General features: G+C 48.5%; 1 protein-coding gene across 1 annotated transcript in view; it reads left to right on the forward strand.

The window, feature by feature from the left end:
• Positions 1-7,813, forward strand: part of HS6ST2 (heparan sulfate 6-O-sulfotransferase 2) — a 126,962-nt gene extending 119,149 nt beyond the window's left edge. Inside the window, exon 2 of the mRNA XM_050974607.1 lies at positions 4,982-7,813. Within this exon, the coding sequence (XP_050830564.1) occupies positions 4,982-5,684 (703 nt within the window). The 3' untranslated portion in view covers positions 5,685-7,813. The remainder of the gene's footprint in view (positions 1-4,981) is intronic.
• The last annotated feature ends 8,184 nt before the right edge of the window (positions 7,814-15,997 follow it).

The raw sequence follows: 15,997 nt of genomic DNA on the forward strand, positions 1-15,997 counted from the left end.
AGCTGAGACAAGTTGCCATCTCAAAAAACCCCCAAATTGCTCAGCTTTTAAAAGAATGAGTATGTGGCTACTCTTTTATAAGCAAGCTCTCTAGATTTTATTCAGCAGCATGAGCAGTTTGTGTGGAGGGGGGAAGGACATGGATGTCCTTGTGCTGCTTGCTGCTTCTGGTGATTGTGCATTGTTTCTGGTGCTGAAGTGCCAACCCTATGATTGTTTCTCTTTTTTCCATCCTTAATCCTTTGCATCATATGCAGAATCTCTGCTGCAGGATTTTAGTTTGTTTTATTTGCATTTCTGCTGGATGTGGCACAAATCTGGTCTATCCCTTTGCCCCTGCACCTTCAGAGTGAACTTTTCTTTCAAAATATCCATCACGTGGACCAGAACTTGGAATCACACTGGCCCATTAATGTACTACAAAGTCCATGAACTGGGGAAAAACCCCACACAGATTTGGAAACTTAACAGATTTCCTTGCCTCCCCATCTCCACCACTCAGAGATGGAGACACTTCTATAAAATTGCCTCCCATTCACTGCACAAGCCTTGTCTGTGACTCCAAATGTCCTAGCCAGGCTTCCCATCTGGCTGAGCTTGACCTAGATACAAATGGGTATGTTTGAACCAGCTTAAAGCATGCCTTTACTTTTGCATGGTGAATGGGACTCTCCCAGTACTTTTCCTGGAAATCATAGCTCTACTTCCTCAGCCCTGTGCTGAAGCTGTGTTTTCCTGCATTAGTTTGCCCCTGGGAATAGTCTGTAGGGGAGATGGGGATATTTCTGGGGCTGCAGTGCTCCCTGTGCAAAGGCTGTAGGTTTCTCACCCTCAGTAACCTACAAAGCCCTTCTTGCTACAGCCTCATTTCTCAGCAGAAATGGGAAAAGGTCACTCAGTCCCTCACCTACAAATCCACTAATGGATGTAATGGTGAGTGGATGTTCAGCTTTCAGCTCCCCTCTCCAGTCCTTACCTCATAGTTCCATCAAGCCAGGCTCAGGTTTCCAGGCTGAAGCCATGGCAGCTGTCAGCATCTGACCTCCAGCCTCCCTCGACCTCAACAGGCAATTAAACAGTGGGGCAGTGGGGTTGGGATGAGCTGTGCTCTGACTTTGGGAAATTCTGGCCCATTTAATGCATAATTAGAGTCAGTCCGTCCGTCCGTCCCCCTGCCCCTCCCTTTAGTTCTGCACACAATGAGCCCCTGAGCACTGTGGGTACCTGCATATCCCTTCCCTGGCAGCTTCTCCAGACTCTGAAGTCTCTGGCTTCACTCAGTGTTGTCATCCCCAGCTCCTTACTTGGATTTCAATTTTTTCTTTCTTTCTTTTTTTTTACTTTTACAATTCGAGGTTTGATGCAAGGATTTTTTCAAAAACTGATTAGGTTGGAAAAAAGGGAATCTCATTCTGCCCCTGTGTTTGGCAGAGGTGGGGAAAGGGCTGGCAGGAATGGACTGTGTGACCACAGGACTATCCTTCAAAGCAAACAGGTGCAGCATGGGGAGCAAACTCAACATTGTGGGACTGTTCAGTCCCCGTGTTCCTCAAGGAATAGCAGTGCTCAGGGAGAGACCAGAAGCAAGTCACTGACACATCATCCCACATTCCTGATGCCTCCAAGGTCAACCTACTTTGTGAGTTGCCCTCGAGCTCCCTTTCTCTGTTTCATGGCCCCCCAAGTTCATCAGAAAAGCCATGATCATGTTCTGGTGAGTGCAGCTCTGAGCTGGAGGAATGAGCCACAGTAGTTGGAGCTCTACCTGCAAACGTGTTGTTTTGGGCTCTGAAGTACATGCTTCAAGGAACAGGCAGGAGCTCAGCATCCCCTTGGTAAGGCAGCAGAAAGAACAAGCTGTTACCTACAGAGCTAAAAATAATTGCAGAGCTTTAAGTCTTCCTCAGTTGCAGCAGAATTGATGCTCCAAGTGCTGATGGCCGAATTCATCTCTGGCACAGCTGCTTTCCTGGAGTTGCCATGACTCCTAACTCAGAGGAGAGGCTTGGGGCAAAAGCTGATGTTCCCAAAAGGGTCAGTGCCTCTTTTGGTAACATTTTAATAGGCAGGAGAGAAATGCATAAAATTGCTGAGATTGGTCCAGCAATTGGCAAAGCATCTCTCTCTACACTGTGTCTTCTCATTTTTTGAAAGCAGGATTCATCTGGGAAATAACAAAGTGGAATAAGTAACAGCTGCAAGCCTGTTTCAGCCAGCTGTGCTTAGGCCAGGGAGGCTATGGGCCCTGCCTGGGGCATCCCGTGAGTGTCCCTGCCTGGCATCCTGAGCTCAGGGTGCTGGGGAAGCCCAGACACCTCCATGCTCACTGCAGAGTCCAGTGAGCACCTTTACTCAGTGTCCCTTGACTGCAGCATTTCCCTGGCAGGCACAGATGGAGGTACCTGCCCAAACGAGGCAGCCCAGGCTGACAGTGCTCTGTTACAGCACAGCCTCTCCCCCAGCACACGAGCTTCTATTCATTCCTTTGTTTTTACAACAGCAGCCGAGGGAGATGCTTTGTCACCCCCTGTGACCAAGGAGCACAAAGGGAGAGTGGCTGAAGAGTTTGGGCTATAATAAAGCGCTCACTGTATCGATCTTGGCTCAGGATTTGTTTCCCTTCTTGCATTAACTCCCCATCGATTTCTGTGATAACCTTAGAGCATACAGCCTGGTTGGCCTTCTCCTCCAGCTGGTAGCACCCCTGTGCCTGCACCCTTCTCCCCTGAGCTGAGCTGCTCATGGGCCAGCTCCTGCAAGGGGCTCTGGGGCAAGCAGGGCTTTGCTTTTTCCCCCACAGTCATCAGAGGTTTGCTGCTGTATGTTAGTTGCTATAGTTAATGTAGAAGTTAGTGCTGTATGGTTGGGTCATTATTTTAGTGCAGTGTCCCAGTAAACTAGATCCAAGGCTCAGGAGTCCTGGCAGAAGGTAAAGAAAGGGCTTGGGTTTGCCCCAGAGATGCTCCATTTCCCCGTGCTGGGGATCCTGACAAGGCTGTGTTGCTGCTGCATCAGAGGAGCCTGAGGCACAAGCATAATCAGGGACAGCTCCTGCTCGTTGGAGCAGCTGGTTGAGGTGGTGCTCATGGAAAGCCCTTCCTCTTTGCCAGGTTGGATTCTCCAGTGCTACCAGAGACCTGCTGAGATAAGACAGAGCAAAACTCTGCGCATCTCTGCAAGGAACAGTGTGGGGTTAGCAGCTGCCACTCACTCATGAAAGTGAGCTTTTTCTTGCTCCCTCTTACTTCCAGCTCTTTCAGTGAAATCATTGAATGGCACTTCTGTGGAAAAGGACCTTCCTTGGGATTGTGGTGGGGACTTTTGCTCCATTTGCCTGTAGGAATCTGTGGCCAAATCCCTCTGAGCAGGGGGGTGGCAGCAGCACCACCCCAGGTGAGCATGAGGATGGGAGTGGTGCTGATTGTGGTGTCCCAGCTCCAAGTGTTGAGTGCTGCTGTTTCCAGCCACTGACGCTGTACTGGGCTCATTGGCTTTATTTGGCTTTGCACGTTTATTGTACTTCCTGCTTAATTTATTCATGAGTGTGGATGCTCTAAATAGGAAGAGTAGTGGTGATTCTCCAGGTTTTCTTTCCCTGTGCAGTTGGATCCTTTTTGTGCTTGTGATTCACATTTTAGTCTGTTCAAAGACAATTTTCTGTAAAACATTGACATCTAGTGGCTTTTCTGCCAAAGGAAATAACAGGGAACAGAAGTTTGACTTCAAGGTGACCAGTCACAATGTCACTTGAGAAAGCAAATTAATGTCCTTCTCCTCCTTACCCACCATCAAGGACATGGTAATCACACCCCAGGGGCTCAGGGCTCCTGGGCACACACTCCTTGGTGTTCTCCTCCTGGAGGAGTGGCCTTCCCTGGCAGGACAATTTGCTTATTGAGCTACTTTAATTCCACTTGCTTAAGCAGATGGCTGGCATCCTGATGGTGTTCCTCCAGCATCATCCAGGTGAGGCCTTGGTCATGTTAGTGGAGGTTCAAAGAGCTGTGTCCATCTTCAGGCTGTGATGGTGGACAGCATGGTGTTTGATGGTGGCTATTAATGTGCAACCCAGAGTGAACTCTGGGCGAGTTCTGTGGTTGAACTTGCAGCTTTTCCAGCTGGTGGCCTGATGGGTTCCCTGTGGCAGCGTGACCCCCACGTGTGCTACTATCCTGTTGCTTCAAACCAAAGCCAGCACCTCTCTTGAAAAATGTTTTCTCTTACAAAACGCTGTAATGCATCTAATTTCTTTTTAGTCACTTAGCTCTCCTCTCTCATCATTTCAGTCCTGTATCAGATGAAGGCAGGAGAACAAAGCAGAATTGACATGGGCTTTGCCAAGGTCCTTGTTAGGGTGAAAGTGGTTTGGGGCTTCTAAGTAAACCCCATTGATCTGGCCTGCAAAAGGAAAGGTCTTGTAGGAAATGCCTTCCTCAGAGGTGTTATGCTGCTCTGGGGCTCGTGCAGATGAGACCCACAACTGCTCATCAGGAACATAGCACAGGCAGCTCCTTGCTGTCTATGGAAACCTGTCAGTGCAGCTCTGTTGTACATGGAAATTAAAAGAGCCAGAGCTATCTGTGTCCTGCTTGGGTCGTGGCTTACATCCTGGGAGATACTTCAAGTATTCTCCCAAGGTCTGGGGCGACCATCAGTTAGAGCACCAGCAGGAGCATGTTGCCACATGGACAGCCCGGCACAGAGGGGAGTCTTGGGTTCCCTTGGCCTCTGTAGAGACAGCACCAGTTAAACAGAGACAGCTCTGTGTGTGTGCAGGTAGATGCAGCCCTTCACACTCCCCCCAGGGATTTGTTCAGCCGTCCTTCACCCTGTGGAGGTGAACTCACAGAGGAGCCTCTGCAGCAGGGCTGCTGAAAGCCTCTTAAGTGCATCTGCCTGTTTGTATCGATTTTGAGCGTTAATGCGCTCTGTGCTGGAGACACACGGGACTGAACGCTCTGTTTTCCTCTCCCCTTGGCAGGAATTTCTACTACATCACCATCCTGCGTGACCCCGTGTCCCGGTACCTGAGCGAGTGGCGCCACGTCCAGCGCGGAGCCACATGGAAGGCGTCCCTGCACGTCTGCGACGGCCGCTCCCCGACCACCGAGGAGCTGCCCAGCTGCTACACCGGGGACGACTGGTCGGGCTGCTCCCTGCAGGAGTTCATGGACTGCCCCTACAACCTGGCCAACAACCGCCAGGTCCGCATGCTCTCCGACCTCAGCCTGGTGGGATGCTACAACCTGTCGGTGATGCCCGAGGAGCAGAGGAATAAGGTTCTGCTGGACAGCGCCAAGGAGAACCTGAAGCGCATGGCCTTCTTCGGCCTGACCGAGTTCCAGCGCAAGACTCAGTATCTCTTTGAGAAGACTTTCAACATGAACTTCATCTCGCCCTTCACGCAGTACAATAGCACAAGGGCCTCCAGCGTGGAGATAGACAAGCAGACTCAGCAGCGCATCGAGGCCCTCAATTTTTTAGACATGGAATTGTACGATTATGCAAAAGACCTGTTCCTGCAGCGGTACCAGTACATGCGGCAGAAGGAGCACCAGGAGGCGCGGCGGAAACGCCAGGAGCAGCGGAAGATCCTGCGGGCGAAGCAGGCGCACCTGCGGGAGCAGGGCGAGAACAGCTCCAGCACTGACTACACAGGGAACGTGGAGCGGTGGCGGCGATAGTGGGGGGCACCTGCCAGGCAGAAAAGAAGCAGAGCCCGACCCAGCCTGCAAACCGAGTGATGCTTCTCGAGGGTCTGAAGCAAAAAGAGGTCAAAATGTTGCCTTTGCAGTTGCCTTTGCAGTAAATGTTGTACTGTACGTGGAACACTTAATCTTAGAGTGTAGTTAAATTGTCCTTTTTAGGTTTGTTGGATTATTTATGAAATACAGGAGCCGTCTCGGCTCATCGGAAATGTTTGCTTGGACATTTATTTAAAAGAAGTGAAAGGGAAAAAAAAATCCTTAAATTAGTTATGAGTACAAAATGGGATGCTGGAAAATGTTTATGATGCTCGGCTGAAATCTATCTGGGAAGCAAACTCATTTCCTAATAACGAGCATTTAGCATACTCTCACAATACAGTATATGAACAAATCCTTTTCCTTTGATTTTATCTTCATTTAATTTAATAATGTGTTTTCAAGGGCACCAACTGCTTATGATATTTACCAAGTTAATGAGTGGACGATGAAGGGAACAGTAAAGGTCTAGAAAAATTATTGACTAGTTTTATGTATAATATTGGCTTTTAAAATGAATAGAAGTAATTTCTCTAGTTATATAAATATTTAAAATTTTAAACTTTTTCTACCTACTGCTGTTTAGAGTTTTAAGCTTGGTCTATCTCATATTAAAAAAAAGAAAAAAAATACATGCATACTTTTCTGAACTCAATGCCAACGTTATAAGACACTGTTTCCAGAATTTTTCAGGGCAGTATGATTTTAACCATTCTGGAAAAGTTACAGCACATTCTCATGTTTGTTTCATAAAGCCTTCTCCAAGTTATAATCCTGTGACAGTGTCTCATTTTAAGTCTTTCTTACCCATTAGAATACATAATGCTGAATTTATCATTCCTTAATAATTGGTGGTATAAACTAGATGAAATTATATTGCTGATATTTGTGTAGTGTCTTTAAAAAGTCATAAAACTCTCTAATCCCAGCAATATTATAAAGAGAATTGCTCAATGGAAGTAGATTTACACTTGAATTAGGATTTACTTCCAGTAAATCTTTGCTACACCAGATAAGAACAGGGCTTTTTTTTTTTCCTATGCTCTTGAGCCCTTCATAGCGATGACAGATGAGGACTGGAAATGAGGGAAGCCAGTTTTTCCATAGCCATAGTTAGAGGAGGAGAAGGAGGTGTGGTGCATGGGGTGCACAGCTTGCTCCCCAGCAGGCTCTGCCGGGCTCGGGGTGCGGAGCTGGAGCTGGATCCCCGCAGCCCTCCGGCCTCCCCAGGCCCACGGCAGAGCAAACGTGGTGTGAGGGGCTCCTACAAATCTCTATGCAAAAAAATACAAACCTCTGCAAGGCTTGGGCCAGACTTTCAGCAAGCTCAGAACATTTGTGCTGCAGTGCTCCCGAGCTTGGCACTGAGCGGAGGCAGCCGGGACGGGCCCTCTGTGCCCCGGGGACACGACGCTCACAAGGCTCACTTGCACTGTTGCCTTTCACCTGTGATACTCTATACACCATGAAGGCAGGGGGGCAGGAAATGAGGCAGAAGGCTTTAAAAACACCTTACGGCTCCACGCCCGAGTTACCTGGAAGTGGTTTTACATCTGATGTTGTGTGGCTGCCTGGGGGCAGCAACCCTGCCAAGGGCAAGGGGAGAGCAAAGCAGCAGCAAACCAATACCCTGCATTAGCAGCTTTGAGAAGAGAATAACTTCATGTACAGCAATTTTTTTTTTTTTTTATGAAAACTGCAGTTGCCAATATGATGTCTCAGTTGTATTTTGGTTTTCACGGGGGAAAATAATTCGCTCTTGAAACTGAAAGGCACTGCTGTAAACAGGACTTAACTGTGGGCGAGCTGGAGGCCTGTTGCAGGAGGTGCATCTTGTTTTTATGCTGTGGTGTGCATGGTTTACAGAGACTAGTTGCATTTTCTTTGTGTATACTGTTTATTGTATATAGGGGATGTACGAATATAAGGATACCATTTTGTCATAACCATATCAAATTCTACTGATTTCCACCGTAGACGCTGTCTTATTGTGTAGATTTACAGGCCAATCCACTGACTTTGATTGTGTCATTTAACAATAGAACTGATAAATAAAATTTAACTACAGACTTCTGATTTTCATGTGATTATTTCTTTTTCTGACGACATGTTGAGAGCTGCACGATTGAGAATGGATGGTAATTCCAACATGAGTGAAATAGCAGTTGACAGCAAGTAGGTGAATTTGAAGTCATAGCTTTTCTGAATTGTATTTAAACTACAGCTTTCAAGGGCAAAACCACTTTGGGCTTTTGTCTGGTTCGGGAGTTACTGCAGAGGTTTCGACTTCTGAGCAGTCCTCAGAAAAACAAGCTGTGGTTTCTGGTGATTTTAAATACGATTGTTAGTGGTCTGAAGCATTAAGGAATTTTTTTCTCTGTGTGTACATATATGATTTATTTTTTATCCTTTATGAGATACCCACCCTCTATGTTGATTCTGGAGGATGCTGCCTAGCCACTGGCTTTCGGGGCCTTCCACTGTATCCCTTCTGGGGACACAAAAAAAATTGACAGAGACACCTTCCACTGTCCCAGGTTGCTCCAAGCCCTGCCAACCTGGCCTTGGACACTTCCAGACATCCACAACTTCTCAGAGCAACCTGTGCCAGGGCCGCACCACCCCCACAGAGAAGAATTTCTTCCTGATATCTTAGGTACATCTTCTGTCTTTCAGTTTAAAGCCATTCCTCCTTGTCCTATCCCTCCATGCCCTTGTCAAGACTCCCTCTTCAGCTCTCTTGGAACCTCTTTAGGCACTGGAAGGGGTTCTGAGATCTCCCCAGAGCCTTCTCCAGGCTCTGGATACCCCCAGCTCTGTCAGCCTGTCTCCAGAGCTGAGATTCTCCAGCCCTCTGAGCATCTTCTTGGCCAGAGATGCCACAAAGATACTTTTTGACAGTTTGGATGGAGGCATTTTTTTCTTGCTGTCCCACAAGTTTGCCAGGCTTGCAGCAGGACAGTTGACATGAAGGTGTCCAAGGGAGACTTTGCCTTGAATTCACCTGTGAGGACAGAGCTGCCCTTCTCCTGTGAGTACCTGCGGGGCATCCTCCCTCTGAGAGGCTTTTTGAGCCCTGGGAGCAGGGGGTGGAGGGGTCTGCCAGCAGATCTGCATTTGACTGGCTTTATAGACAGGTCTGTTAGTGCACTGAGGGAGTGCTGCAGGAGCTGCTAATGGGATGGAGGTCGTGTGAGATGCCTCCCTGCAGCTAAAAAAGCGCCCAGCAGTGAAGTCTGGCGTAAAACCAACTGGGGTTGCCTTTTGAGGGGAGTAATTTGACAGCTGAGAAAACTCTTACTGCAGGAGGGGAAGGATGGAGGAGTTGGGGATGTGTTTGGACAGACAAACTTCAGAAGCTGAGGAGCTGCAGCAGTGAGTCAAACAGCTCCCAAACCCTCTGGCAAGTTTTGAAAAGCCTGGAGACACAGTAAGAAAACTCTTTGGAGCACCAAGATGCCTCTTAAGTTTCCAGGGGTGGAAAGGGATGTCAGCACCTCTGGCACTGCCAGACCCCCCTGGGACAGTCGATGTGGAGCCCAGGGCTGCTGAGGAGGTGGTGATGTATAGTGCTAAAATTCATGTTAAACAGAAAGTCTTGGTTCCTTTTGCCCTCCAGAAAATTGGGAAGTTGTTAACTGTGAGACCTGTGTGGTCTTGCAAAGGGCTGTATTTGGGTCCCAGAGTTTGGGACTAAATCTTTCCTAAGAGTACCTGGTTATGTAAAGGCTGTTGGGCATGAACTGCTCAGCTGATTTTTGTAAGGGACCTTTGCATCCTCTTTATATGGCAAATGATCTGTTTCAGTGTGCTATAATACGTTTGCTTTCAGTGATTTAATTTTTGAGTAAAAATGAACTAATGGCTTTTTCATGTAGTTTTTTTAATTCACACATTACCCAAAATATCAGAGCCATGGGTAACACCTGACAGATACCAGTGCAATTGCTGTTTCAGCTGTTTCTGCTCATGAAATCAGTGAGGAGAGGAGAAGAAAATCTGATACATCTCCTCACTTAAATTTGAGCCAGAATTATCAGGTAATTGAGGAAATCTGTCAAACTAATGCAAACCTTGAGCTGCAGCCCTGAGCTGCCAGGCTGTCCCGGTACTCCAGGGAGGCACAGAGAGCAGCTCTGGGTGGAGAGGTCATCCTTACACAGATACCTTCTGCAGGAGAGGTATTTTCCAAGCAGGGGATAAATTTAAATCTTTCACTTACTAGAAATATCCCTGTCTCCAGAGCATTTGTGTGGAGCTGGGGGAGGTTTGGTTATTGCTGCACCCTGCTGGGGTAGCAGTGCCTGAGAAGGGAGAAGTGGGGAATCCTTCACAGGTGGGAATGGGGGTGCTGGGATGGGGATGTGGGATCTCCTGCCTCCAGAGTGGATGGAGCACTGCCAAACCAAGCAGTGATCCAAATGAGGGTGGGCTCCAGGCTCTGGAGGCAGCTGGCACCGTGTCCTTCCTGCCCTCCTGGCAGCTGGAGCAGCCTGCACAAACCTTCCTGAGCAAATAGCCCAGCATCTGAACTCTTACCTATGAAATTCAATTCTGGGTTTCCTAAAGCAATCTCCCTGTTCCACCAGCCTCATCAGGGAAGAGTGTAATTTCATTTAATCCATTTCTTGAGTTCAGAGTGAGCGGCGTTGCCATCATGCTAATATCACTGCTCTGCCATCTCTAGAGACAGGCTGACGAGTTTGGGCCTGAAATCGAATTTAGCTCTGAGCTTCCAGAGGATCTATCAGCCAAATTACCCGTGGTCTCTACCCAGCAGCTCTGTCATGCAGTTTAGCTCTGTGAGGATACATTAGGCCAGGCAGGAGAGGTTGTATCGCTTTTTGTTTGGGGAGCAATGAAATGCTGAAACAATATATATGCAAAACAATCAAAATAGTTATAGTGAGAGCTGAGCGTTCATGTTCAGGGCGGTACAACCACTGCCTTTTGGTATCCTCAGCTATTTTAATCTGTTCCCCCATATGACTGCAAATAAGGTTTTCACTTGATAGGATGTGCACAAGCAGTTGTGGACATAAACCTCTATATAAGCTAGAGAGATTAATGTCAAATATATGTATTTTCTGATGGGCATTCATGGGCAGAGGGATGCAAATGGGTCCTGGCACAGCACTCACTCGAGCCCTTATTCTGATAACTGTCTCAGCTCCACAGTATCACTTGGTGGCCAATGGCACAGTGCTTGTTTTGCCAATGAATAGCAAACTTTCTGATACATTAAGGTTGGGAATTATGAGAATTACAGTGGGAAATTGATGAGTTTGGGGGATGTTTAGACCAAGGAAAGGTGAGATTTTGGAACAGCTCTATGGTTTGAGGTTCTCAGCTCAAAGAGGGACACTTCATTGTCCCTCTTTAAATCTACATCCTTCTTTTAAATTCTGTCTTTAGATTGTAAAGGCAATCTGTAATGAGCTCAAATGATGTACAAGCTGAATTAAACCTTTGATATCAGATTAAATGGTTTAGCCTGACTTGGGATAGGAATATTGTGACCTTTTCCTTTCAAAACATCCTACAAATATAAGATGCTGGGTTTTGGGTGGGCTGTGGCTGTAAGGGATCTCTCTCCCCTTTGCTGTCATTGCTTGGTATTTGATACAGCACCAGCTCTGTAATATGTTTAATATTAGGTAAGCACGTGGAAAGTGTTCTTTTGTGCCACATAAGCAGGTGAATAGGGGGGTTATGCCTCGTGGGAGATGTGTGCTCCACAGGGGGAGACTGGGAATTTCCCCTCTGGGCATGGCAAGCTGGGAAGAGTATTAATAGACATCATTACATTAGAATAATTGCTGTGGAATCAGCAAGCGCGTACATAATCTTTAATGCCTGGGAAATCTCACACAGTTTCAAAATAATTAAAAGTGGGATTAATCTAGATGCCAGACAACGCCTGCCTAATTACTAATGAATAAAGCTGTCTGAATGGCTGCAGCACCCTCAGCAGCATCAGTCTCTGAAGTCAATCCCCTGCTAATGGGTCCTTGTCCCTGTCCGGGTGAGAGCCCACCGGCGATGCCCTGGGGAGGCTGCTGGGGACAGGACCCAGGGACAGGGGGCCCAGCCCTCCTGGAGCATCCCTGGATGTGCAGGTGTGCTCTGCATGTGGCTGAGAGCTGCCCCCGAGCCGGCCCCACGGGAATCTGGGGACAGAGAGGGTGCAGAAAGCGATTTTATGGCTGGGTGAGAAACAACAGCTGGGAGAGGCCCTCAGCTCCAGCTCGCATCCCAAACGTCAGCTTGGCAAAACCCCTCCTGTCCAAAGCCCAGGCTGGCTGTAGCTGGTGCTTGCTCACTGCCTGGGCCAGGCAGGAACTTCTGCTCCCAGGAGCAGCTTTGCAGTTTTATGGGGCTGTAAATACACAAAGAGGTAATATTCTCCCAGCAGGGAAGGTGCTGTGGTGCACATCCCCCCGGGAACACACTGGCACAGCTGGGCACGCTGGCTGTGTGTGCTGGTCTGGGGGGCAGAAGCCACCACACCCAGATGGACCCCAGGTGCCACTGCCTGGTGCCCAGCGTGCCCCATGGTTGTTGGCAGACACCAACAACAGATTTACAGTCATTACCAGGATTTTTGTGTTCTCTGAAGACCTGCCACACCTGGGGTAACTCCTGCTACTGGACTGAAGGCCAGGAATTCCCCTTCCCTCAGTTCCCAGGGCTGGTGATGATGTGGGATAACCTCTGCTGCTGCTGCTGGGAAGTGCATTTACTGCTGCTGCCTTTGCCCTGTTTGCTGGAATCCTTTGAGGTTTCCTTATGGACATGTGTTTATTTTGATTCAATAGAAGATCACATGGTTAGCCCCTCATATCAGAGGAGCTATTGCTGGGCTGCACAGATGAATGCAACGAGCAGGTCTGGGTGTATTGCTTATTTATATATACAAAAGTTATGGGTGCTTTGTGGGAGTAATGAATTGAAAATAAGTAGTGATATGCTGAATTTTTAAAGTACAGAAAAATATATTCTTACAGTACAAATGTATGGGAATAATGAGGAGGGAATCACAGAACTGATTCCCTCAGGTCCTGTGCTCCGGTGCCTGAGTTTGCACATGGAGGACTCGCACCTGGAGGTGGCCCAGGTGGTGCCAGGTACCACCACTGTTGGCAGGCAGCTAAGCCAAGAGGTGACACATGGGCAGCTATTGCCAGGAGGAATGGTGGAGAGCTCTTACCCTAGCCAAGGAGCCTGGAATGTGACCATCATTCTGGAAATCACTTAAGATTTGCCAGCTGTGATCTGCTAATCCCCTCCTCAGAGAGACACGTTTGGGACCTCACATCTGGGGCTGCTCAGGGTGGGTGAGTGGGGGCACCAGGAGGGACAGTGCCCATGGTGAGTCCTTGTCACAGCCCTGTGCCCCCTGCCCTGCCATACCGTGGGTACCACTGCTGTGTTTCAGCTGTATCCATTCTGGGATTGCTCACAGATCCTCCAGTCCAGTCAGATCCTGCCCAGGGAGCCCACGTGCACCAGGCTCTGCCAAAATAACGCTGCCTGCTGGGGCTGATCTGATGTGCCAGGGAGGCACTGCCAGCACCACGCCAGGCAGAGGGGGAACAGTTGGCAGCAGCAGCTTTCCCAAACAGTCCCTTCCATCGTGTCCTCAAGTTCCATCGTGGAGAGAGCACAGATTATAATTAAGGACGTCCTGCCTTCCTCTGGTGCCCCTCAGAGCACGTTCCTCACTGTGGCTGCCCGGCTGTCCGTGCCCGTGGTGTGTGGGTGGCTCTGCAGGGTCGCTGTGCTGCTGCTGACTCACTCACGGTGCCACTTCCCCTCACCAGCTGGTCACACCATTGCAATACTGCCTTTTTCTTTTTCTTTTTTTTTAATTCTCTTTTTATTGCCTTGCTGAGAAAATGCTGCATCGGCGTCAGTGTGTGCAAAGTGCTGCCTGCAGAATTCTACGTCCCTTCCAGGGCCTTTCAGGATGTCACTGCCAGTCTGGAAGGAGTCGTGCTGGCTCTTTGTCAAACATCACATTGATTTTAAAATTACTCTGATGGCTCTTTAAGGCAGTGCACTTTTTGTGGCCATCTGCATTTGTCATAGCTGATCTCTCCCTTTCCCGTGGAAGGGCAGAGGGGTGGCATTATCTGGTTTGGCTGCATTGATTTTCTGGGAGTGGCAGGTCAGATTCTGAATGGGGAGAAGATGATCAGAACTGAAATGTTGGACTCTGTTTTTCCCAGTGGTGCTCAGCTCCTGAGCAGGATGGAACTCACAGAACACACTCTGCCAGCAGGGTTTTTCCTCCCAAGACACCTGGGTGGTGGGTAAGACAACAGTGCTTGAGCTGGAGGTTTGTAAGGCACGGACCATGAGCTGTGATAAAGGGAGGGTGGGGTCCACATAACTCCTGCCTCCTTCTTCTTTGCTGAATCTGGCAACCCATGCCCTAGATCCTCACCCCTTGACCTGGCTGCTTTTCTGTCACTTCTGCACAAAAGTGAAAGCCAATCCAAAGGTTGTAGAGGCAATGTTAGACATTAAGAAGTAAAGGTAAGTCGTTCTGCATACTGCAGGACAGCCTTTCCATGGGGGTAAACACAGTCTCTGTATCTGTGTGCTCAGCTGTTAATACTGTAAATGAAGTACAATGTTTTTCAGATTACTGAATCATTGTTGTCAGTAGAACAAGCAGCCCAAGCAGGCTGCCAAGGCAGGAGACGAAAGAAATCATTAATTTTATGTTTCTGGTTAATGCAGAAATTTCTGAGTGAGGGTGATTAACTGCTGGAACGAGCCACTGAGGGAAACAGGGGATCCTCCAGCTCCTGCTGTCTCCAGATGAAGGCTGGCTGCTGCTCTGTGAGGGACACTTTTGCCAGATAAAGTTGCATTCTGTGCAAGTGCAACCAGCTGAGTTGTGGAGGGAGCCCACCAAGTGCAGAGGCCAAGTGGAGACAATCCAATCATCTCAGCCACCCTTAACACTTGTGTGGTGCTCTTGGAAAAGGTTCTGCTGCTGTGTGGGTCCTGAATATTTATGGGTCAGTTCATTCTGTCCCCTTAAAGAAATATCTCAGCTGGCACCAGCCTCTGGGGCAGTGGTGCTGTCCCCTGTGCCTGTGGGGATGGTGCAAGAGCTGCAGGGTTCTCTCCCCTGCAGGATGCTGTGCAGAGCCATTCTGTGCAGCCCTGGAAACTTCCCTGGAAGGGAAACCCAGGCATGGAGAGTGCAGTACTTTGCATTTGGGGGTGGGTGGGAGGCTGCCCTGAGGGTGACAGCGTGGCAAAGCTGCCTTCCATCAGTCAGCTGCATGACAGAGCTCTCCTGCTTTGCAACCTGTGACCATTTTATATATTGGTCATTTATGTATTGGTTATGATAGAGGCCAGTGGTCCTCATCTGACCCTGGCACTGCTCATCTTCCTCACAGACCTTGTGTGGGGGGTTGGGTGCATCCCCTGCAATTGCAGCACAATAGCTGGGAAATTGTTCTGATTAATTCTCAGGGCAGATAATAATTAAGCAGGATGCACCTTGGATTTGCTTGACCTGAGTGTTGGGGTGTGGTTAATTTCTTTTGCTTTGTCTGATGGTCAGCCTGGCTCCTCAAGGGAGAGCTCAGCATGCAGGGGAGCAAAGAAAATGCAGTCAGGATAGGAGGGGACTTATGGAGCACATCTCAAGGTTGACTTTCTTGTGAGACCTCAGAGAACAGCCCGTTTCTCAGGGCCCCAAAGCCAAGGATGCTCCTTGCCCTAGGCTGTTGTGTGAGGAAACCTTTGCTGCTGATCATGGGGAACAGTATCTGATGTTCCCACCTGCCAAGCAGCAGAGATGCCTGGACATCACCACCCAGCCTGATCTTGGCCCCCACCCAGTGCCAGGATCTCTGCCCTCAGAGCAAAGTTCTCCCCTCCCTGGCCCCATCTGAGGGGGAAAATAGGCATTTATTGAAAGGATTTCTATGTGCTGGCCAAGTTCTGCTTGGTATTCAGAAGTGGAAGAAAGTAGGAACCGTAATATTTACATCCATAATGATTTAGGCTTTAATTTAGGCAATATAATGCAATCTTTCTCTGGACTTTAATAGATTTTCTATTATTTTGCTCCACAGCTACTTGGAAATGTGAGCTCCTTTACTACGTGACTACTTAGACCAATAAAGGAGCTGTTTACTTAACACATTACTTTGCAGGCAGCCTCCTGCAAGTCTGCTGGTGGAGGCTGCCTTTGTCCATGGCTGTGAGTATGAATATGCATA

This window comes from Serinus canaria, chromosome 4A (genome assembly GCF_022539315.1).
Source record: "Serinus canaria isolate serCan28SL12 chromosome 4A, serCan2020, whole genome shotgun sequence".
Lineage (NCBI taxonomy): Eukaryota > Metazoa > Chordata > Aves > Passeriformes > Fringillidae > Serinus > Serinus canaria.